This window comes from Podarcis gaigeae (assembly GCF_964106915.1).
Source record: "Podarcis gaigeae genome assembly, chromosome: 4".
In the NCBI taxonomy this organism is placed as follows: domain Eukaryota; kingdom Metazoa; phylum Chordata; class Lepidosauria; order Squamata; family Lacertidae; genus Podarcis; species Podarcis gaigeae.
The window spans coordinates 108,470,482-108,491,979 of record NC_139677.1 but is presented as its reverse complement, the minus strand read 5'-3'; the positions used below and the strand labels follow the sequence as shown (position 1 = coordinate 108,491,979).

Below are 21,498 nucleotides of genomic sequence, written 5' to 3'. Positions count from 1 at the left end.
AGAGACTGGTGTGAAGCAGGGGGGCTCCTGGGGGGAGTGTTCATCCTTTGAGGCTGTGGTTCTAACCTGGATCTGGGCTCCAGCCTTGAAACGGATGCCAGTGCCAACCAATGCCAGTCCCCCTTCCACAAAGCACTTGATGTCCCCCAGGGGCCTGTGTTTACTCCGCAGCAGGCGATGCTTCTTACTAGATAGCTTTGGAAGGAAGAGCACCAGACCACTCTCTGCCGGGCCTGCAGACGAGGCGAGGGCTCCTCCGTCTTTCCCAAGAGATGTGGTGGGAATGCGAACGATGGGCAGGTGCCCCTGGCAGCACTGCGACAGCTCCTGCAGGGGACCATTTCATCTCACCCCCTTCTGATCCCCACACACTTCTAATGCGTGCTAAAAAGCAAAGTTAGTCACGCAATAGCCCTCCAAGCGCAGCTGGGCATCCCGCGCCTGCCCACGTGGGGTGCAACTGCGGCGGGGAAGGGGGCGTCTCGTCGCCTTCCTCCCCATCAGGATCCCGAGGGCGAGCGTTGCCGCTTCCAGCGCAGCCCCCGGACAGAAAAGGCGCCCGAGCTCTCACCCGGCGAATGCTATAGAGAGGGCCATCAAAAGGGCGGCTGGATTTATTCCTTTCCCGATTGGCAGATTTCCTGGAAAGCCCCTCCTAACATCTCGCGCTTTCCTTTCTTTTTAATGAGCCCTGTCCCTGCGTCCCACCGGGCGAGGCTGGGGGGGGCATCAATCGGGGGGTCCACAGGCGCCCCCTCTCGCCCGCCCCGGCCTCGGTTCCGGCGGCCAGAGTGTGGCCTCTGAGCACGCACAGAGTGTAGCCAGCTCAAAGCAGCCCAGCGGGCGAGCCACGTGATCTGGATGTCCCCCCCCCCCGAATCATGTGACGGGCAGCTTCTCACGTGACTCAGTTCTGGGCTCCTGCCTCGAGGGAGAGGCTGCGCTGCGATGGGGCTGCTGGACTGCCGGTACCGGGGCGCGGGGGGCGCGGGGGGCGCGGGGAAGGAGGAAGCCGACGCCTCCCGCTCCGCTGCCTGACACCCCTCCCGTTTCTCCCGTGCAGGTGCCTCCTGCTGGCGCTGCTCCAGCTGCCCGCCTTGCTCCGCTTGGACGCCGCCGCCGCCGCCGCCTTCGGGTGGGCTCCGGAGCCGGACCAGCTTTTCCAGTAAGCGGCCGCAGCGGGGAAGAGGCTGTGGCGGGGCCGGGCCGCCTCTCGCCGCGGTGGGCTGCTTTGCTAGCGCGGCCCCGGCCGGGCCTGGGGCGCAGGGCGTCGTCGGGGCAGCAGGACGAGCGCGGCGAGCGACGGGCGCCTGGGCCCCTCGGGGCTTGCTCGCCGCCCGTCTCTCGCGAAGGAGGCCTCTGCCAGCCGGGGCTCGACCGAGGGAGGCCGACCGCGGAGATGGGCAGCCGCCGACCCCAAGCGCCCGTCGGCCCGGAGGAGGTTGGGGTCCGGCTGGCAGGAAGGACCCGCCCCCAGATGGGTGGGCTATCTATACTAATGTTACTATTCTGAGGGGGTGGGTCTGGTTGGGGGACGGAAGCCCCCTTTGGCCTTGCCAGCTGAGCTTGCCGGGTCCCCACCGGTCTCCTTTTCTGTGAAACGGGTGCAGGGTGTTAATTCCCGGTTCCTCTGGGGGAAAAGCTAGATTTGGCTGGCGCTGCTCGCGCCTCCGCCGCCCACACACCGCTCTCTGCTAGCTTGGTGCCACCTGTGACAGCCCTGTCTCTTTCCCAGGATCCCGGAGGGATGGAGCTGTCTGGGTCGAGTGGCTGCCTCGGAGGCGCTGAGCCTGACCTTCGCCCTCCGGCAGCAGAATGTGGGGCTCCTGGAGGAGCTGGTGCAGCGAGTCTCCTCTCCAGACGCTCCAGAGTATGGTAATGTCCCCTTCTCTCTCTGCCCCCTGCTTCTGCCCTCCTCCTGGGGCTTCCCTGATCTCTCAGTACAGCCAGGAGAGCAGGCCTCCTTGTGGCTCAGGGGCACGAGTCACGTGTCCTTGGCAGACTGCACAGGGCTCTCCTTACAAGATTACTCTAAGGTAGGCACATCCTGTTCCTGGGCTCCCTTGCAGCACTTCTGAGCCCCTCGCAGTGCAGCCCTCGGAATGTCTCCCAGGCAGTGAGTCCTACGGAGCGCAGCGGGACATGGTCCTGTTTGTGGCCCTGGGGACATCCTGCTCAGCTTCCCTTGCGCAATCTTTGGCGCTCTGGTGGCTCCCTGGGAGGAGGAGCAGCTCATAGGGTTTGTGGGAGGAAGGCAGGCAGGCAGATTTCCTCTTCCCAACTCCAAGGATGTCTTTACACCACAGGACCATCTTGGTGGTTTTCCTGTGTCCTGAGGGAACTCTTTTTCCTGAGAGGGGGGAGTTGGCTAGCCTAGGAGTCCCTAGCAGAGCTCTCAGCCCCATTCCTATGCTGCTGCTGCTGCTGCTGCTCCCAGGCCTCTCAGGGGAAGCCTGTCAGTCAAGGGGGACCAGAAGTGGCACCTTCAAGAGGAAGTGGGCAGACTGAGCAGCCACTGGCAACCAGCGATGGAAGACTGTGCTCTTGCTTGGCTGCCCAGCTCCCCTGACAGTCGGGGGGTGGAGGGAGACCCCTGGGACCCTCTGAGGTAGGTGGGCCACCAGAAGTCTCCTTCCCTCCCTCCACGCTCCCCTTTGTCTCGCAGGCCGGTTCCTGTCTCTGGCGGAGGTGCAGGCCCTGGTCGCCCCCTCCCCGCAGACGCTGAATGCCGTTCACAAGTGGCTGGAGGCTCATGGGATCTGGGACTGCACAGAGGTGGGCACCAAGGACTTCTTGCAGTGCCTGGTGCCAGCCGGGTGAGTTGGGGCCTGGGGGCTCTTGGGGCAAGGGGAGGGCACAGAAGGCGCCCTGAGCTCCCCCCACAGCTGACCCTGACCGAGGCTTCTCCATGCAGCACGGCAGAGCAGCTCCTCCCGGGGGCACAGTTCCAGCGCTACGTCAACGGGGAGCGAAGCGTCGTGAGGTCCCCCTTTGCCTACACCTTAGCAGAGGAGCTGGCAGAGCACCTGGATTTTGGTACGGAAGCCTTGGGGAAATGGGGAGCGGCAGCAGGGGAGACTCTGTCCCTCGTGTGCATAAGCCCAGACTTCCAGGGAACCTCGGAGGGGGTGTGTCTAGCCCTGGAAATAGGCAAATATCTCCCACCGTAGGAGTGGGGGAGCTGATTTTCTCTTTACCCTGCCAAGAAGTGGGTGGTGATGAAGGGAGGGCGGGCCGGACTGAGCAGATCTCTCCCCCGCCCCTGGTTAGCCTTGAGCCTTGGGCTGAGCAAAGTCTGCTTTAGGTGCCCCCTTCCTTCTGCCCCAGGATAACTGCATCCTCTGCTTCTTCTTCTCCTCCTCCTCCCAATTCTCAGTGGGGGGTCTTCACCGCTTCCCTGCTGAGAGGAAGGCAGTGAGTAGGGCCTGGACTGCCGGGAAAGCGCTGCTCTCCACCTTTCACCTGGGGGTGACGCCGGCTGTGATCCGCCAGCGGTACAACCTGACTGACAAGGACGTGGGCAGCTCCCGCAACAACAGCCAGGCCTGTGCCCAGGTAACTGGGGGGCGTCCCCCCCCGGCAGCCTCTCCATTCCCTCAGTGTCCTGGGGCCAGCTGCCCTCAGCCCTGCCGCCCAGCCGCCCTCAGGGGAGCGGCCCCTGGCAAGGAGGTGTGCTGGGTCTGTGTGCCCCACGCCTGCCTCTTCTCCTTCCCCTCCAGTTCCTGGAGCAGTACTTCCACCAAGCGGACCTGGCGGAGTTCATGGGTCTCTTTGGGAAGAGCTTCCCTCACCATCTGCGCGTGGACCAGGTGGTCGGGCACCAGGGCTGGGGCAAGGCCGGCCTGGAAGCCAGCCTGGACGTGGAGTACATCATGAGCTCCGGGGCCAACATCTCCACCTGGGTCTTCAGCAACGGTGGTACTGACCAGCACGCTTGGCTCCCCGTCTTCCTTAGCCCCCCAAGGGGCAGGGCTCCAACCTCTCTCTTGCCTCTCCCAGGGGACCTGGGAAGTGGGGTGGGGCAGGAACCCCCTGGGATGGGGCTGCCTGGCTGCTTTCTCTGCGCCACCCTCATCCTGGGACCAGTCGGGGCTGAGTGCTATACTGGAAGATGCTGGCGGGCTCTGCACCCATTCCAGGATGAGGCAGACATTTTGGAGGCAGGAGGGGGTCTCTGGGCTGGCTTGCCCCCACCCCACCTCTCCCTGTTTCCCGTGCAAGGTCGGCTCCCCGTGGGCCCTGCTGATATTCCTTCTCCCCTTGCCTCCCCCAGGGAGGCATGAGAGCCAGGAGCCTTTCCTGCAGTGGTTGCTGGTGCTCAGCAACATGTCTGCCCTGCCCTGGGTGCACACGGTCAGCTACGGCGACGACGAGGACAGCCTGTCCCGGGCGTACATGGAGCGGGTCAATGTGGAGTTCATGAAGGCAGCCGCGCGAGGGATGAGCATCCTCTTTGCCTCAGGTGGGTAGCCTTTGGTTCCCCTCCCTCGAAACACAAAACTGTCTCCATGTTCCTCCTGCTCTGCCACTGTGCCCAGTCAAGGGAAGCCTGTGAGGGACAGGGCCTTCTTGGTTGTGGCACCTGCCTTTGAAATGTGCTCCACGAAGGGAGATGCATCTGGCTATCTCTTGGTTGGCTGGGTGAACATCTCCTCCAGTCAGAAGAACTTCTGATTGGTGGGTCTGCCTACCTTGTAGGAGGAAGACAGGGGCAATATTGTTGTTGACGTGGGACATTTTATTGTCCTCCTTGGCAAGCTTGTGGTCTTAGGCTGTGATTTATATTGTGTGTTAAAGCGCTTTCAGAGTTCCTTATTTTAATACATAGTATAGCTTAAACATCCATTAATGTTGTGTTGTGGGCTGCTTTGGTACATTTACTATAAAATGCATTAATCTGAAGTATTTGTACCTTACTGGTTAATTTCAAAAACAATTGCAAGGCAGTTTTCCAAACGTATAATTAAAAACGTCAAATATAGAATCAATGGTATAGAATGAAACAGTAATGGCAATAAAATAGTGTAGCAGCAACATTTCACAAAGGCAATAAAATTCAGGTTGCTGTCGATTAGAAGCCCAGGCCGCTAAAGCAGTTTCCGTGGTGTGTCTGAACGGGGCAGAGCCCCGCGGGGTGAGGCCAGCATGTTTGGGGAGGGAGGGAAAGTGGCTTGTAAGTCTTTGACTGCCCTTTCCCTGCAGGTGACTCTGGAGCAGGTTGTCGGTCAGCCCACGGAGGGAAGCACACCTTCCGGCCCAGCTTCCCGGCCTCCAGGTGAGAGGAGAGGAAGGCACCGCGAGGGGCAGGTGGGCTGGCTGGCGAAGGGGGTCCTTGACCCAGATCCACTCCCAGAGGCTGGGCCCTTCTGCATCCCCCTGAGCTTTAGGCAGACCTGCTCTTGCCTTTCCAAGCCCTTCTCTGAAACCAGGGCAGTGAGCCACTTGCCTGTTTTCCAAAATGCAGGGATTCTGTAGCAGATACTAGATCTCAAATCTGCAGCCTCACTGGGTTGGGCCTGTGGCTTGGCAGGGAGCCCTCCTTCTGCTACCTGCCCTTTGATGGAAGCAGAACCGTCTTGGGGAGGGGGCTGCCTTCTGCCACACTGGGAGCCGCTGGAGGGCTGCCTGTGTCTTGCCAGTCATCCTGGGGGGCTGTCAGTGCCTTGGTGACGCCTTGCCTTGCTGTGCCCACAGCCCATACGTGACCACAGTGGGGGGGACGTCCTTCCAGCACCCCTTCCTGGTCAGTGCTGAGGTCACGGACTCCATCAGCGGGGGAGGCTTCAGCAATGTCTTCCCGATGCCAAAGTACCAGGTGAGTCCCATGCCACTCGCAAGGTGCCATCGTGGCTCCCTGCTGGCAGTCATGAATCTGTTGACCCATCATGGCAGATTTCAGTCTGCAGCTCCTGGGCCCTTTGGGGTTTTCCATGATCCACTATGGAACTCCTTGCCACAAGCCTTCTTTAAAATTGCGAACATTTGCATTAATGGCTTTTACTGTGGTGGTGAATTTTGAAGCTCAGGAGCTCACCCTGAAGGGCTGCCAAGCCCCCCCCCCCCGAGAGTCCAGAAAGGAAAGATCCTCCCAGACAGGTGGGACTCCCTCACCCAGGACCCGTCTCAGCTCTGCCTCCTTCCTCTTCTCGTCTATCCCTCAACAGACAACAGCCGTGAAGCGGTTCCTGAGCACGACCTCCAAGCTGCCACCTTCCAGCTACTACAACAAGACGGGCAGAGCTTACCCAGACCTGGCCGCGCTCTCCGACAACTACTGGGTGGTGTCCAACCGCATCCCCATGCCCTGGGTCTCCGGCACCTCGGTGAGGCTGCTGCCTGCAGGCTCTTGAGCGTTGCCCGCCTGGTGCCCGCGCCTGGGCAGGGCCGCCTGTGGGTGCCGGGCCTCACTCTGCCTCTTCTCCCCTGACAGGCCTCGACTCCTGTGGTGGGGGGCATCATAGCTCTGATCAACGACCGGCGCCTCCAGCGAGGACAGCCCCCCCTGGGCTTCCTCAACCCCGCCCTCTACCAGCTCCAGGAGAAGGGGAACAGCACTGCCCTCTATGACGTGAGTGTGGGAAGGGGCTGGGGCCGCATCCTGCTGAAGCAGCTTGGTCCTTGGCTTTGCCAGCGGGGTGTGGGGTGTCTGCACGCAGCACAGCAGCATTTTGCTTGCCCCACGGGGCAAAGGCGGGGGGTCTTTTTCTGGGGCTGCTCTGCCTGACGCCACGCTCTTCCTCTCTCCTCCTCCCAGGTGACCTCGGGCTGCCACTACTCGTGTCTAGATGAAACTGTGCAGGGTCAAGGATTCTGCGCGGCCCCTTCCTGGGATCCCGTCACCGGCTGGGGGACACCAAACTACCCAGAGCTCCTGTCTGCCCTGCTGGGCTAGGCGGCCACATCACACTGGCAGACATCCATGGCGCTTGGCCACTCAACAGCCGGGGGAGTTGAGAGGTCTTCCTTGGTGTCCAGCAGCCAAAGCCACATCTGCTCGGGGGGAAGGAGTGTGTGGGTTGGGAATCTCAGGCTGCAAGATGGAGGCAGGGGGCATTTCAGAGGGCCTCCCCCCGCCTCCATTGCAGGTCCAAAAAGTGTGCATTAGCCTAACAGAAAAGACAGTGGAAGCAGAAATATGCAAACATTCATCTCTGTAAATCTATAGTGGTTCGTCAGGAGGAGAAGGTGCAACTAAAAGCGAACAGTCTAAATCGTGCTTGAACGTGAAATACCTTGACGTGGAAAGAGTTGTGGTGTTTCTCTTAGCAAATGTGAGAACTGTGCATCTACAGCAACACAGGAGCAGTCCCATTACTGGCAAATCAGGTAGGGGGAGGGGTCACAGGGTGTGCCTTTCTGCACCTAAAGGTGTGATGTACCCCCCTCCCCATACTCTCAGGATGAAGTCCTGCCTCTAGGAAACTTACTCCATAGCCAAATGCTCTTGATTAGTTCTTCACAAGCTCCAACTGGAAACTACCTCATTGGAGTGAGGGTGGGGGTTGCCCTCCCTCTGTTGGCGCTGTGTCTCCCGGACCCACTCATGGGGGGCCCACAAAATGCAACGCCAGCTCAGTCCCTCTCCTCTAGGCCACAGCTGCTTGGGTCCTGGCCCCAATCCTGCCCCACCTGCAGGAACCGCTTTGCCAGCACTACTTGGGCACCATTTGCAGGTTGGGGGATTTTTGGGTGGAGGGAGCCCAGTTCAATGCCTCCATTGCCTGGGAAATCTTTGCCAGGAAGCCCCCCCCCTTCTTTCCCTCCTGCTCCAATGGAGGCAGCACTTCTTCCCCCATTCCCACCCCCTAATTTGCACTAGAGCATTCAACGTGGAAACACGGATATTCTTCCCCCAATAATGGATTTATATATTCAGTTTTGATGATTCTAAATACAATTACTTATGGTTGTGATTTCTTTTTTTGAAAACAACAGATTTGTGGTGTCTCGGGTTCATGGGTGTGAATGCAAAAGCAGAGCAATAAAGAAAGACTTTGGAGACTTGCCCCCATCAGGGCTGTCCTGTGGTGTATGGATTTCTGGCTTCGGTTGGGTGCGTCCCTGGCTGGCGCCGGGGTCTCTCAGGCCCACCTGCAGCTGCTGCCGGAGGGGACTGAACCCGGAAGGGGGGTCGGGACCCCTTCCGTTCTTCCCCATGCTGCTCGAGTCCCGCCCCGTGAGAAGCAGCAGCGCAGGCGCGCCCCGTCCGCCCCCGCCGGATCCCCTCGCCGCCCGCTCCCCCTCCTCCTCCGAGGATTGGCCCACTCCGCCCTGGACGGCTGCCGGGCGCCGCTGCTGCTGCTGCCTCTCTCGTGGCCGGGAGTTCCGCAGCCCAGCTCGGGCGCCCCGCCCCCAGCCCCGCCCCGGAGAGGAGAGCGGAAGTGGCGTCTGCGCGGAGGCCGCAGATCGGCCCGGAAAAGGAAGCGGCGGCCGCCGCTCAGGCCCCGCCCCTCCACTTCCGGGACCGTCTTCCCCGCCCTCTCGGCTGGGCTCGCGGCGCCTGCGCAGAAGCTGCTCGGAGCGACGCTGCTGGCCCGGGACTCCATGAGCGCCATCGGGGGAAGCGGAGGCGGCGGCGGCGGAGGAGGCGGCTTGGAGCCCGACCTCAGCCCGGCCGTCCCCGTCCCTCTCCCCGCCGCCGGGGGAGACAGCGCCAAGGGCAGCCCGGGGCTCGTGGCGGCCGTGGCCGGAGCCGGAGGAGCCGGTGAGCGGGACGGGGGGAGGGGGAGGGGGAGGGGCGCCTCCCTCCCCTTCTTCGCCCAGGGTCCCCCTCTAAATCCCTTTCTCTCCCCGCAGGTGCCTCCTCCTCCTCCTCCTCTTCCTCCTCCTCCTCCTCCTCTTCCTCCTCCTCTTCCTCCTCGTCCTCACTGCTGGCACATCCCGCGGAGGCGGCGCCCTCGGTGCCCAACGGGATCTTCGCGCCGCCCGGAGCCGCCGCCAACGGGGACTCGAAGCCTGCCGCCCTCGCCGCCGCCTCGGCCTCCGCCGCCCCGGCCTCCTCTCCCGCCTCCAGCGCCCCGCTGGTCGACTTCCTGCTGCAGCTGGAGGATTACACGCCCACGGTGAGGCCCCCTTCCCCGACCGGCCCCTGGCCCCTGCTGGCATCATCTCCCTCTCGAACCGTCCTCCTCATGCTTCCCTTCCAGATCCCAGATGCCGTCACGGGCTACTACCTGAACCGCGCAGGCTTCGAAGCTTCCGATCCGCGCATGTAAGTGGAGACCACGTCCCCAGGACCGATAGACTGCCCCTTCCTCTAGGGGCCCCGTGTGGCTCTTAGGGACCCATCCTGGGGCTCAGCCACACCACCTCTCACTCGCTCCCCTCATCCCTCCTCTGATCTCCCCTTTCAGCATCCGCCTGATCTCCTTGGCCGCCCAGAAGTTCATCTCCGACATTGCCAACGACGCTCTGCAGCACTGCAAGATGAAGGGGACGGCCTCTGGCAGCTCCCGAAACAAGAGCAAGGTGAGGTCTCCCAAATGCCCCTTCCACAACTCTCCCTTGAGGTGCCCAGGCGGGAGGCCCAGCTGACGCCCCTCCCTCTCCCCTCCCCCACTGCAGGACAAGAAATACACCCTCACCATGGAGGACCTTGCGCCCGCGCTCTCCGAGTACGGCATCAACGTCAAGAAGCCCCACTACTTCACATAGCTGCCTGCCCCAACCCCCTGGATTCGCTCTTGGACTGCTTCTCTTTCCTCTTGGCTGCTGTACCATTAAAGTTCTCCCTTTCCTGAACTCCCTGCCCCGCCTGTCGCTCCTTCTGCATCGGAGGAGGAGGGGAGCAGCTCTGATAAAAGATGGGGGGGTGTATTTGAAGCAAAGATGTCCCTGGACACCTGGGGGGATAAGGAAGATGTCTTTGGGTAGCACCCAAGGAAGTTCATCCAGCATTTCCTGTGGCGCATGTGGAAGGAAAAGGCATGTGGAAGGCATTTAATAGACTCTTAGAGTTGGAAGGGACCCCGAGGGTCATCTAGTCCAACCCAGCTGCAGTGCAGGAGTCTCAAGAAAAGGGATTCCGACTAAACATTCGAAAAAACTTTCTGACATTATTATTTATACTCTGCCCATCTGGCTGGGCTTCCCCAGCCACTCTGGGTGGTTTCCCACAAAATACTACAGTGCAGTAATCCATCAAACATTAAAAGCTTCCCTACACAGGGCTGTTTTCAGATGTCTTCTAAATGTCTGGTAGTTGTTCTTCTCTTTGAGATGGCCCTTGGGATCCCCTCCATCTCGTTAAGAGTCTATGATTCCTGAGAGTCTTCACTTCTCCAGGCTCAGCATACCTAACAGTTCATCTTAGTTGCCCTCTGCACATGCTCCAGAGAATGGGAATAGCCTGGGCAGGGCCTCCCTCCTCCGTCTTGTTGGCACTAGGGCAGTGATGTTCCTGGACAGTGAAGCTCGTCCAGCTTTGCCTGTGATGTGTGGGGAAGCCAAGGTCAGCAAGGGGAGATGGGCTCTGGTGCCTGGGGGCTGCTTGCTTGTTCCCCTGTGGGGAAATCTGGCTGGCCACCAGGAGAACAGGTTGCTGGACCTGGTGGGCCCGCATGGCCCTGATCCAGGAGCAAAACAGCTAGGAATTGCAGGGGGGAGGTGGGTGGAAAGCTTGCCTGCTCCCGGGTCAGGGGCTCAGTTGCTCCAGCTGCAGCAGCTTTTCTCTTTGGTTACTTATGCTGGGCTGGGGAAACCAGAGGGAACTGTCCTCTTGAAGGTCAACCTCCCCCCGGCATCTGGATGCCCCACAGGTTTTGAACCATTCTATTGGAGAAGGGGGACTTTGGGGCAGGGGGATGGCAGTGGTACGTTGGGCAGCAGGTGTGACTCCTGCCCTTCTATGGTAGGCGACAGTCCAGGCCCTCCAAAGCTCACTCACAAAGTCCCTCTCTGTCCAGTCAAGCACGGTCACAGTTTTTCCCACTAGGCAAAAACCCTTCAGGAGGGCACGGAGCTGTGCGAAACAGCCCCCGCCCCCCGCATGCAATCAAGTGGCTCTGCGTGACTCGGCAGCTGCCTCAGAGCCTCCCCTGTCCTGTGACCCCGGCCACCAACCACATGGCGATGGGCGTTGCAGCTCGTGGAGGATGGCCTCAGTTGGTGCCAATGAGAACACACCCCGCCCGCACCCACTGCATCTGTTCTGCTTTCTTTCTCCCATTCCAATGGGTCGTCTCTCCAAGAAGATGTGTGGAGGCGATTACTCGTGGAGCAGGAAAACGTCCTCTGCAAGGAAAACCACAAGCGTGCTCCTGGCTCCGGCGAGAGGCCTATCTCACCCACCACAGCTGGGGAGCCCAGAGGCACATGGCCTCTAGTGCTGGAGCAGCTGCAGAGCTGCTAGGAGCAGTGGCCTGATCCTGCTCAAAGCACCCACATGTGTTTGGCATGAGACCAGGAGAAAGGCTGCTGCCTGCTGAGCCTTTTGGCTGCCGCTGCCTGTCCTTTTCCCAGCTCTGCACTTTCCTTTCTGAGCTGTGTCTGAAAGAGGGTTGTGGCCCATATTTGCCATGGCATTGGGAGACTGAAAAGGAAAAGGCCGGTTTCAGTTGAGGGCAACAGAAGACCAGCCAGAGTGTGGCACCTGATGGAGAGTTGAACCCAAATACAGCCGCCTCCCCACAGTATGTTGGAAATGGACCGGGCTCCCGGGCGGCAATGGCAGGAGGGGCTGGAGCAACCGTCCTCTTCAGCCGAGGCCCACCAGGGAAGCTGGGGCAGCCGGTTGTCTCCCCCTCACCCCACAAAGGCTGCAGTGACCACGGTCTCCTTTAATAACTCTTTATTTTGAGCCCTCTGGCTTGGACAGGGGCCTGCATAGAAAAGATAAAAACCGTGCAGCGCAAAGGCAGGCGGTGGGCTCCGAGTGCGAGGTGACCTTGCTGATGCGCGCTGAGGGGACGGGGTGCTAGGCACTGTGGAAGGCAGCGCAGCATTGCTGGGGGAGCTTAAAAGGCCAGGGTAGCTTACAGCAGGGACCCCCCCCCCAAATAGAGCTGCCCCAAAGGGGAGGGGGGCAAGGCGGTGGCTCCTTCTGTACCGTTTTGTTTCAAGAGCAAGGAAGTGGCGCTTCCTGTCATCAGCGCCTCCCCAAGGCACTTGTGGGCAGGCTGGGGGGGCTGCAGAGCACGTCCCCCTCCCCTCACTTCTCCTGCATCTTCTCAAGGATGGGGACGATCATGTCAAATTTGGGGCGCTTGGCTGGGTCCTCGTTCATGCAGATCTTCATCAGCTTGCAAATGTGGGGGGAGATGCCTGGGGGGATGGTGGGCCGCAGCCCCTCCAGGGCGACCTGGGAGGAGGAGGAGGAGGAAGAAGAAGAACCTCAGATGGGGCCCCAAGGGTCGCCCAGTCCAACCCTGCCAAGGTGGGGGGTGGGGGTCCTGCCCTCCTGCCCCTTCCTCACCTTCATGCCAATCTCCATGTTGGAGAGGTCAGCAAAGGGCACCTCCCGCGTCACCAGCTCCCACAGCAGTACGGCAAAGCTCCACATGTCGGCCGAGCGGCGGTTGATCTCCTCTGCCTTCTTCTGCAGAGCTGCGGGAGCAAAGAGGGGCTGCAGAAACGCAGTGGCTGGAAGGGGGCGCTGAAGGGGGACCCCTCCCCAGCAGGGCAGTTGCTCTGCCTGCACTCGGCCCCCCAAGCAAGCCCAGGGGTGGCCAGAGGACGGCAGTGTGGCAAAGTGGTCAGAGGCACTCACAGGAACAGATATCCCCCCCCCCCGGGAGTCCTTTTCAGTTTGAGGTATTCTTCTGCAATAAGCAATAAAGAAATATAATGAAAGTAAGAATAAGAGCCAGAAAAGAAGGATGACAAGTTGGGGGGGGGGGGAGATCTGTGCAACGGTTCTTAGTGCAGTGACTGCTCTGCCCTCCACAGTCGCAGGGGGGGGGGGGAGACTGGCTCTGGCGCTTGGATCCTGCTGGTGGGCTCCCCTTAGGGGCATCTGGTCGGCCAGATGGCACACCCCCCTTGGCCCGATCCAGCAGGCTCGACTTTGGATGTCAGCGGAGGGCAGGGCGCCACTCACCTTCCGGAGCCACCCAGGCTGGCGCATACATCCTGCCAGGGCACTGGAAGGAGAACTTGACGTCTGCCATGCTGATCCGGGCTGTCATGTCCTCATCGATCTGTGGGGGAGGAAGGACACAACGGGGAGCTCAGCCTCCTAGAGACCCCACCAGCCCACTGAACCCCAGAAAGGGCCCCCACGCACCATGATGCTGCGGCTGTTGAGATAGTGGCGCGGGATGAGGGGCTCCAGGGTGTGCAGGAAGGCCATTCCTCGGGCCACATCCAGAGCAAACTTCACGGCCTGCGTCTGGTCCACCACAAAGTCTGCAGGGGGAGAGAGAGCGGGGGGGGGGGGGCAAATGTGTGTGTGTGTGGGGGGGGAAACCTGCCTCTGCTGGGGTCAGCACTTGCTCCTGAGCGCTGTCTGGAAGGGTGGGAAGGGCTTCCAAGGGCTGCCTGTGATTCAGGCTGCCCAAGCCAGGGGGCCACAGCGCAAGAATGGCACGAGGCTCTTGGACAGGAGCCACTCAGGCCCCCAAACCCTTTCTGGCTCTGGCCATCAACGCACTTTAGGCCTGGAAAGACGTAAAGGCAGCCAGAAAGCACTCTGCTCCCTCCCGAGAGCTACAGAGAGAGCAAATGATTCCGGCTAGATCCCTGGGATCCCTTCCCACATCCCCAGCAAGGCCCCTGAGGTGAGGCATGGGAAGCGAGACTCACTGGTGCCTTCGTGGAGCACGTTGTAGAGGGAGCCGTAGGGCATCCAGTGGGTGAGGGTGATGGGGTGCGGAGCAGGAGGAGACTGGCAGGCGCCCAGGACCGGCAGCACGTTGGGGTGGGAGAAGATCCTGCAAGGGGCAAGGAGGCGAGTGGAGGAAGCAGCCCAGCCACCCACCGCCCGCGCTCACATGGGCAGGCAGGGGCTGGGGGGGGGGGCCAAGGGCAGCTTCTGACGATCCCCACGAGACCCCCCACCCACCCACCTGAGCTTGGGGTACTCTTCATTGAAATCACGGCTCTTGCGGGTCGTCCAGTCTCGGGGCTTGAGCACTTTGATGACGATGCCGGTTCCCTGCCAGCGCCCTTCCCAGAGCTGTGGAGAAGGCGGAAGGTCAGAGGGGAGGGGGGCGAAGGAGACCGGAGGGGGGGGGGAGAAGGGGAAAGGAGTGGCCCCCACCTCTCCAGACTGGTTCTCGTTGAGCTTGTGTCCCAGGGTCAGCTGCCGGAAGTCGATGCCAGCCAGCTTGTTCAAAGTCCCGTTGCCTAAAAGAGAAGACCATCAGCCGGGCGCAGCCTGCAGAAGGAAACCCCCCCCCCCACCCAACCCACTGGGCAAGGAGAGTCCCCTTCTCCCCTCTGCCTCCCCCCCCCCGCCTCCCAGGTCTCCCCCTTCCTGCAGGGCTCTTACGAGGTCTCGTCCGTGTTGTGCCCTTCCAGAATGTGTCCTTGAAGGGGATGCGCGTGAGGCTCTGGCCCAACTTCTCTGCTCGCTCTGGAGGGGGTGGGGAGAGAAAACAGGGATGTTGCGCAGGTGGAAAGGGGGTGGGAAGGGCCCCCCCAATAGCGCCTGGAGACTCACTGAACAGGCAGGGCCAGGAAGCAGGAAGGGATGCAGAGGAAGGGTGGCAGGAAGCAGCAGGGGAAGCCCAAGGGAAGAAGGCTCAGAGCCCTCCAGGGGTTGGGGCTGAGACCGTGGGGAGTGGTCCGAGGCAGGAGACTGGGAAGAGGAGGTGTGGGAAGAGGTAACAGCAGGGATCTAGAATCAGAGGCAGAAGGAGGGCGGCCAAGAGGCAGAGATCAGGCAGGCTGGAGAAGAAGCCAGGTCATGGATTGCATGTAATGCACTCGGGGAGATAAGTGTGTACAAACGCTCTAAACAAATTAACAAATGTAGTCTGACCCAAAACAAAGGGGGGAAGTAGCTGAAGGCAGCCGCTGAGCAGGGAGGGGGTTAAGGAGGCAGGGTGTCAGGAGCTGCGCTCACCTTTCAGGGAGTCCCGCAGGGGCGCCTTGGCCTTCTCCAGGGGTGTCTCCCCATATTTGTTGCAGATGCTGACGAGAGCCCCGCTGGCCACCAGGTCCTGAAGGATGGGGAGGGTGAGAAGTGAGGCGAATGACTGTCTTCCCACGGAAGCCCTTCTGGCCCAGCCCCCTCCCCACAGGGCACCAGGTCTTCCACCAGCCCCACTCCCCACAGGGCACCGCTGCCCTCCTATTAGGGGGCTTTCATTTAGTTTTAAATTGTGTGAATTGGGGCATAGGAATTTGCTTGAACAGAGCACGAATGTTGCCACCGCGGCAGGAAGAGACCCAGGCGCCCCAGGTGCCTCTGCCAAAGCGGCCCTCACCTCAGCCACCTGCTCCTGGGCCCAAAAGCAGGCGTAGTGGAGGGGTGTGTTCCCATGCTCGTTCACCGCGTTGATGTCGGCCTTGAACTGGATCAGCTGAGCAGGGCAAGAAGGCAGAGGGTGGGCTGGGGAAGGAAATCCCACTCCAAAAGACCCCCACAAAGTGAAATTCACCCGCCCCCGGGAGGGAGATGCGCCAGACGGCCACCCTCTTCCCTCTCCCTGCAGGGGGCGCCCTAAGACCCAGAGGAGGATGTGGGGAAGCAGGGGGTGGGGACCTTGGGCAGCCCCCTCCCTGTGGGGTCCCCCTACCTTCTGGACAATGTCCCGGTGGCCGTGGCTGGCAGCCAGGTGCAGCGGGGTGTCGTCCCCCCGGTTCATGACGTTGATGCGCGCCCCTCGCATGACCAGCATGTCGACCACGCTGGAGCGGCCTTCGCGGCAGGCCCAGTGCAGGGGACTGAAGCCGTGGTCATCACTGCAGGGAGGGAGAGGGGCCTGCTCAGTGCCCAGCCTGGCCAGGGGGCAGAGCTCCAGGGGTCCCGGGGCACCTGGTCAAGGCTGGGAGCGCCAGAGGCAGGAGCAGCCTGGGAGGAGAGTCTGGGAGCACAGGAATCCCTCCTCCCTCCCTGAGCTCACTCTTCTTGAGCCAAGCGCAGGAGAAGAGGAAGACCAGGCCTTAAAAGGAGATCTGAGCCAGGAAGACGGGGCAGCCCCAGGCCCCAGCCGGGACAACAGCAAGGGGGCCAAGCAGATGGGAGCATCCCAGGGGAGAAAAGCAACCACTGGCCCGGAAATCGAAGGGTCGCCTAGTCCGGCCCCTGCAAGGCAGGAATCTCAGCTAAAGCACCCTTGACAGATGGCTGCCCAACCTCAAAGCTCCAAGATCAGAAGGGGATCCTGGACGGCATCACAGACCCCACCCATCCTTCCTGCCTCCCCCAAATCCCTTCAAGCCTTGGGGACCAGACTTCGGGGGGTGGGGGGTGGCAGTGGCTGCTTCAGAGGACTAGGAACAAGTTCAGGACCAGAGGAAAATGAAGCCACCCATTTGCCTGACCCTTGACTCCCTAAAGGGATTTGGGGGTCCTTGCACCGCCCCCAGATTCAAGCCGCCTGCCCCCAAGGAAGGAGGCTGGCTCCTTGAGCAAGGGGCTTCTTCCTTTGATGGGCAGCCAGCCCTCACACTTCACCCCCCCACACACACCCCAGGGCTCCTCCACAGCAAGGCTGAAATGAGGGGGCAATCTGGGCAGCCTCCCTCACTGCCCTCCTCCCCTCAGGGCTGGGCTGGTGCTTCTGGACTCCCGCCACCTGCTCTGCCATCCAGGTCCCCCCCCCCCCCCCAGCTCCGGCATCAGAATTCCTGCCGGCGTGTTTCGGAGCTGCGGTCATTTCCTGTCCCTTCCAGCCCAGGGGACGAAATGCAGGGCGAAGGGTCTGGGGCTGCTCCCTCCCTCCCTCCCTCCCTCCCTCCCGCTCCCCACTCACCCCTGGTTGAGGTCGTTCTCTGTGTTGTCCAGCCAGAGGCGCACGGCCACGGCGTTGCCCTCCCGGCACTGGGTGAAGATGTCGTCCATGGTCCCTGCTGCCAAAGGAGGGCGGGGAGGGTCAGCCAGCGGTCGGAGCCGCGATGAGCCCCCTCGCCCCGCAGCCCGGCTGGCCCCCGCTGCTCGGGTGTCCGGGGCAGCTGCGCCCCACCCGCCCCGAGTAACGGGCCCGAGCAGTCCCGATTCAGGGCGGGTTCCCGGCGGGAAGAGGGCGATAGGCAGCCGCCCCGCCGTCCTGCTCTGGGGCCGAGATTCTGGGCTCTAAGTCCGGGCAGGAGCCCCCCGACGCCGCCCTTCCGCAGCAGAGCCGCAGCGCCGGCCGGGAGAGCCGCTTCTTCGGACCGGGGCAGGGCGCGATGCGGCGGCGCCCGACAGCTGAGCCCCCGGGGTCCCGGGGCAAGAGAGCGGGAGCGGACGCCCCGAGGAGGAAGCCGCCCTCCCGGACCCCGTCGGGCAAGGCCAGCGACGGACGGGCGTGGCCGGGGCTGCTGCCAGGCGAGCGGCCGGGCTGCCCCACCCCGACCCCGGGCGATCCCCGTCTCGCCGTCCCCTTTACCGTGCCCGATCGCGGCGGCGGCTCCGTGTGTGGCGCGTCCCGTCGGCTCGGCTCCTCCCCGCCGCTCCCTCGGGCGGCTCCCGCCGGAGACCGCCCCCTCCCGGCCTCCGCTCCCCTCCGACGGCCCCGCCGCTCCCGCCCCGCCCGGCAGCAGAGGCTCCGCGGCAGCGGCCACTGGCGCCACCAGGCGGCGCTGCAAAGCCCGCCCAGGGCGGGCGCGGGGGTCCCAGACAGGCCCCTTGGCCGGGCGGCGGCCGAGGGCAGATTCCGCTCCCAGGCACGGGGGTCTCTCTCCGCCGTCGCCCTCCCAGGGCGGGCGGGCGGGCGGGCGGGCGCCCCCTCCTCCGGCCACCCTTGCTGTGGCGGCCTCCGGGCGGCAGGGGGCGCCCGCGTGCCGTTCTGGCGGCGAGGTGGTCTCTCGAGACTGCAACCCGGAGAGCCGGAACTTCCGGCAGCGTGAGCGCCTGGGCTGCTGCTGGGAGGATGTTCGAGGAGGCTCCGTGGGGCGAGGCGGCGGGGCTGGAGCTGGCGGGCCGGCGGGCTGAGGCGAGTCCCTCTGGGGGCCGCCCCCCGCCCAGCCCCGCCGCGCGCCGGCGCCTCCTGGCCACCCTGCGCCGCCTGCAGAGCTCGGCGCCGCCGCGCCCGCCTTCCCCGTCCTCCTCCGGCCGAGGCAGCAGCGCGTCGGACTCGGAGGCCGAGCAGCCGCCCGAGAGGAAGCGCCCGAGGAAGGGCCCGCAGGCGGGGTCGCCCCCCGGAGCTCCCCAATCGCAGCAGCAGCGCCTCCCGGCCCGGAAGGAGGAGCCGGCGCCCCGAGCAGGTGAGGCCGCTAGGCTGTGGCCGAGGGTCTCCCCCGGACGAAGGCCGAGAGCATTGCCCGGTGTGCAAAGGCGGGTCAGGGGAGTTAGGCTGGGTTGTGTATCTGCAGGAGGGTTCGGCAAGCTGCCTTCTCGCGGGACTCTCGACGACTATGCTCCTTTCCTGAGGTTCTGCTTGTGGATTTCCCACCAGGGTTGTCCACTGTAAGGCTATGATGTTGGACTAGATTCTTATAATCTTATGAAGCATTCCCCGCATCTCAGTCCCTGGGGGCCGCTCCAGGTGGGGCGGGGCTGGTCCCTCGGCCTGGAACCCCAGAGGGTTCTTGCCACCAGCTGTCAGTGCACAGAGCGCTGGACTAGAGAGATCATCTGGGCGGGGGGGGGGGCGATGGAGGCCAGGGCTAAGCACCTCTGTCGTTGCCCTGTCCAGACAAAGCAGCTGGAGGCGGAGACCCTGAGCCCAGCAGCAAGCAGAGGAGCGCTGGGGCAAAGGACCCAGAGGAGGAGCCAAGGCAGCGGCTGACCAGGAGACAGTGGAAGAACCGCCAGAAGAACAAGCGTCGCCAGAACAGGTTCAAGGCAGGGCTGGGCCTTGAGGAGCCCCCTGTGGCCTCTGCAGCAGCAGCAGAGGAGCCCCCTGCAGTCCCTGCAGCAGCAGAGGAGCCCCCCAGCAGCCAGGAAGATCCAGCAGGCCAGGAGCCTCTCAGCGAAAGGGCAGCATCCCTGCGGCTGCGCATGGAGGAGCGGCTGGAGTCAGCGCGCTTCCGCTTCATCAACCAGCAGCTCTACACATCCTCCAGCCAGCAGGCAGTCCAGCTCTTCCAGGATGACCCTGAGGCCTTGGCGGTGTATCACCGGGGCTTTGCCCGGCAGGTGGCCCAGTGGCCTGAAAACCCTGTGCAGCGCTTTGTGCGCTACCTGCGTCAGAGGTAAGGATGGGGGGGGATTGGCCAGCTCCCCCCCTTCAACATGTGCTGGTTAAGCAAACATTTGCGCATGTTGCAATGTCATAGTTAACGTATAGAAGTGTTTGACAGGATGGGTGCACGGTCTAACTTTGCCCCTCTCCCCACAGACCAGCATCACTCGTGGTGGCAGATTTTGGTTGCGGGGACTGCATGCTGGCACGCAGCGTGCGGAACAAAGTGCACTGTTTTGACCTGGTGGCTCTGGACCCCCGAGTCATTGTCTGCGACATGGCCCAGGTACGTTGGGGGAAGGGCCTTCTCACAGCACCTGCCTTCTCCAGGCTTGGGAACAGCTGTGTGATGAGCCCAGGCAGGTGGGCTTTGCTTCACTGGAGGCTTTTAAGCAGAGCTTGGACAGCCACGTGTCAGGGCTGCATTGAGTGTGATTCCTACAGTGCAGGGGGTTAGACTAGATGGCCCTTGGGTGTCCCTCCCAGCTCCATGATTCTATGACTACCTCACACACATGGTTTTCTGATTGCGCCTCCCTCTTTTTGCTCCTTCTGTGCAGGTCCCCCTGGATGATGAATCTGTTGACGTGGCTGTGTTCTGCCTTGCACTGATGGGTACTAACCTGCAGGAGATCTTAGAAGAGGCCAACCGTGTGCTACGAGTTGGGTAATTGTGGGGTCCTGGGCTCACTGGCATGGGAGGGGCTGTGGCAGTAAGCGGGACACGTGAAATGGCTGATCAGGCAACTGCCAGCTCAGTCAAAACCTATGGCTGTCATATGGGGATGATGGTATTTACGGTAATACCTATACTGCTTAATAATAAAAATAATACTCTGCTCATCTGACTGGGTTTTGTAATCAGAAATATTAAAATATTAATAATATATTAATAGAGATATAGTTAGAATATTTTTAAGCATTGTACAGAAAACTGAAATAACAACAGCTTAAACAAAAGATATTACTAAAATAAAGGATTATGTTAATATACATTTATTAATATTTAGACAATGACTTAATGATGGTTGCAAATAGCCTTGAGGCAGTGAATCAGCTAAATCTGTTTAGTAGCAACATTTCAGCATAACTAACTTGAATATTGAAAATACCACTATTCATGTATTTTCTATTTCAGTATCAAAACAGTCCCGAAAATATGCATGAAGCGCCCCTGATCTAAAGTTTGCTTGCATCCTTTAAAATCAGTCCTCGGCATCAATTGCCTTTGAAAACAAGTTGCGAGGAGAAGGATGTGACTCTCTGGTCAGGAAGAGCTTTGGTGGGAGTGGAGACTTCCCAGGCAGAAGTCTTGGGTTCACCCACTCACACCCACCCATGGCAGCTCCAGGCAGAGCTCAGAGAAGGACCCCTGGGTCTGAAGCCCTGGAGAGAGAAGGAAGGCTCTCAGTGGCTACATGTCGGCCACAGGATCAGAGGCAGCAGCTCTGGATCATTGTGAATAATAATAGTAATAATAATAATTTTATTGCTTGTATCCTGCCCATCTGGCTGGGTTTCCCCAGGGACTCTGTGTGGGTTACAGGACATGAAATACTGTAAAACAGACATTTTTAATTTCCGAAGGTGGGAAGGGGCTGCTTCCGAGGCACCTTCTGAGGTTCCCTGACGTGAAATGCAATAATAAAATAAGCAGGCATTCCCTGGACTGCTTAGGGGGAAAGGATTACATGATTGGTAACCATTCAAAGCACCAGCAAGAACAGAGACCCCTCTCTCTGGAGGGCCAGCCAAGCCTTCTCCCGCCCTCCCGGGTCCGGCAGGTGCCCTCCTGACACACACAGCGGGGTGTCCTGCTCAGGGGATGTTTCCGCCGGCTGGAGGATTCGCTCGGCATCCCTGGCTGACCTCCCTCCCTCCGTCTCTCCTCGCAGGGGGACCCTCCTGGTGGCCGAGGTGGCCAGCCGCTTCCCGGACGTGCGGGCCTTCGTGGCGGCGCTGGCCCGGCTCGGCTTCCGGCTCCTGCGCAAGGTAGGCCTCCTCCCCCTCTGCTGGGGGTCCCCCTCCGGCCCGCGCGCGCCTCCGCATGGCCTTCCCTCTCCTCTCCTCTCCTCTCCTCTCCTTGCAGGACGTGACGGGCAGCCACTTCTTCACCTTCGAGCTGCGCAAGGCGGAAGCGGCCAAGCGGAAGGGGCGGGGCCAAGGGGCTCTTCCGGGCCTGGCGCTCCGCCCCTGCCTCTACAAGCGACGGTGACGCCACGGGGGGCGGGGCTTCGTCCGGGCCGCCCCTCGCTCTCAATAAAGCGCTTTTCTCTCGAAGCGGAAG

The 21,498-nt window shown here is 61.6% G+C and overlaps 4 protein-coding genes across 6 annotated transcripts; 3 read left to right on the top strand and 1 right to left on the bottom strand.

The window, feature by feature from the left end:
• Positions 1–876: 876 nt before the first annotated feature.
• Positions 877–8,004, top strand: TPP1 (tripeptidyl peptidase 1). Of its 2 annotated transcripts, XR_014563913.1 has the most exons (14): positions 897–968; positions 1,064–1,165; positions 1,736–1,875; positions 2,666–2,816; positions 2,915–3,036; positions 3,377–3,555; positions 3,720–3,918; positions 4,274–4,462; positions 5,203–5,275; positions 5,695–5,815; positions 6,165–6,323; positions 6,431–6,568; positions 6,755–6,949; positions 7,006–7,211. XR_014563913.1 is itself a non-coding variant. In XM_083737634.1 (13 exons), the coding sequence occupies exons 1-13, from the start codon at positions 949–951 to the stop codon at positions 6,890–6,892; spliced, it is 1,731 nt and encodes a 576-aa protein (XP_083593760.1). In that variant the 5' UTR covers positions 877–948; the 3' UTR covers positions 6,893–8,004. The 2 variants fall into 2 exon arrangements, 1 of the variants encoding a protein (XP_083593760.1); XM_083737634.1 differs by having other exon boundaries at positions 877–968; positions 6,755–8,004.
• Positions 8,005–8,485: 481 nt separating this feature from the next.
• Positions 8,486–9,741, top strand: TAF10 (TATA-box binding protein associated factor 10). The gene is made up of 5 exons (XM_083737614.1): positions 8,486–8,704; positions 8,797–9,062; positions 9,147–9,211; positions 9,354–9,468; positions 9,565–9,741. The coding sequence occupies exons 1-5, from the start codon at positions 8,545–8,547 to the stop codon at positions 9,652–9,654; spliced, it is 696 nt and encodes a 231-aa protein (XP_083593740.1). The 5' UTR covers positions 8,486–8,544; the 3' UTR covers positions 9,655–9,741.
• Positions 9,742–11,773: 2,032 nt separating this feature from the next.
• On the bottom strand, positions 11,774–17,603 carry ILK (integrin linked kinase). 2 transcript variants are annotated; one of them, XM_083736982.1, is made up of 13 exons: positions 17,475–17,603; positions 16,860–16,956; positions 15,681–15,846; positions 15,369–15,464; positions 15,005–15,101; positions 14,429–14,512; positions 14,198–14,283; positions 14,004–14,113; positions 13,741–13,868; positions 13,223–13,344; positions 13,037–13,136; positions 12,413–12,543; positions 11,774–12,298 (listed from the first exon to the last, which is right to left on the bottom strand). In XM_083736982.1, the coding sequence occupies exons 2-13, from the start codon at positions 16,946–16,948 to the stop codon at positions 12,149–12,151; spliced, it is 1,359 nt and encodes a 452-aa protein (XP_083593108.1). In that variant the 5' UTR covers positions 16,949–16,956; positions 17,475–17,603; the 3' UTR covers positions 11,774–12,148. The 2 variants fall into 2 exon arrangements, with proteins under 2 accessions (XP_083593108.1, XP_083593109.1); XM_083736983.1 differs by having other exon boundaries at positions 16,860–17,249; positions 17,337–17,485.
• A 354-nt stretch (positions 17,604–17,957) lies between these two features.
• RRP8 (ribosomal RNA processing 8) lies at positions 17,958–21,491 on the top strand (the record flags this gene model as incomplete). Its single annotated transcript, XM_083737022.1, has 6 exons — positions 17,958–18,291; positions 18,723–19,221; positions 19,368–19,497; positions 19,772–19,878; positions 21,107–21,203; positions 21,301–21,491. 6 exons carry the CDS (start codon positions 17,958–17,960, stop codon positions 21,424–21,426), a joined length of 1,293 nt encoding a protein of 430 aa, XP_083593148.1. The 3' UTR covers positions 21,427–21,491.
• Between the last annotated feature and the right edge of the window lie 7 nt (positions 21,492–21,498).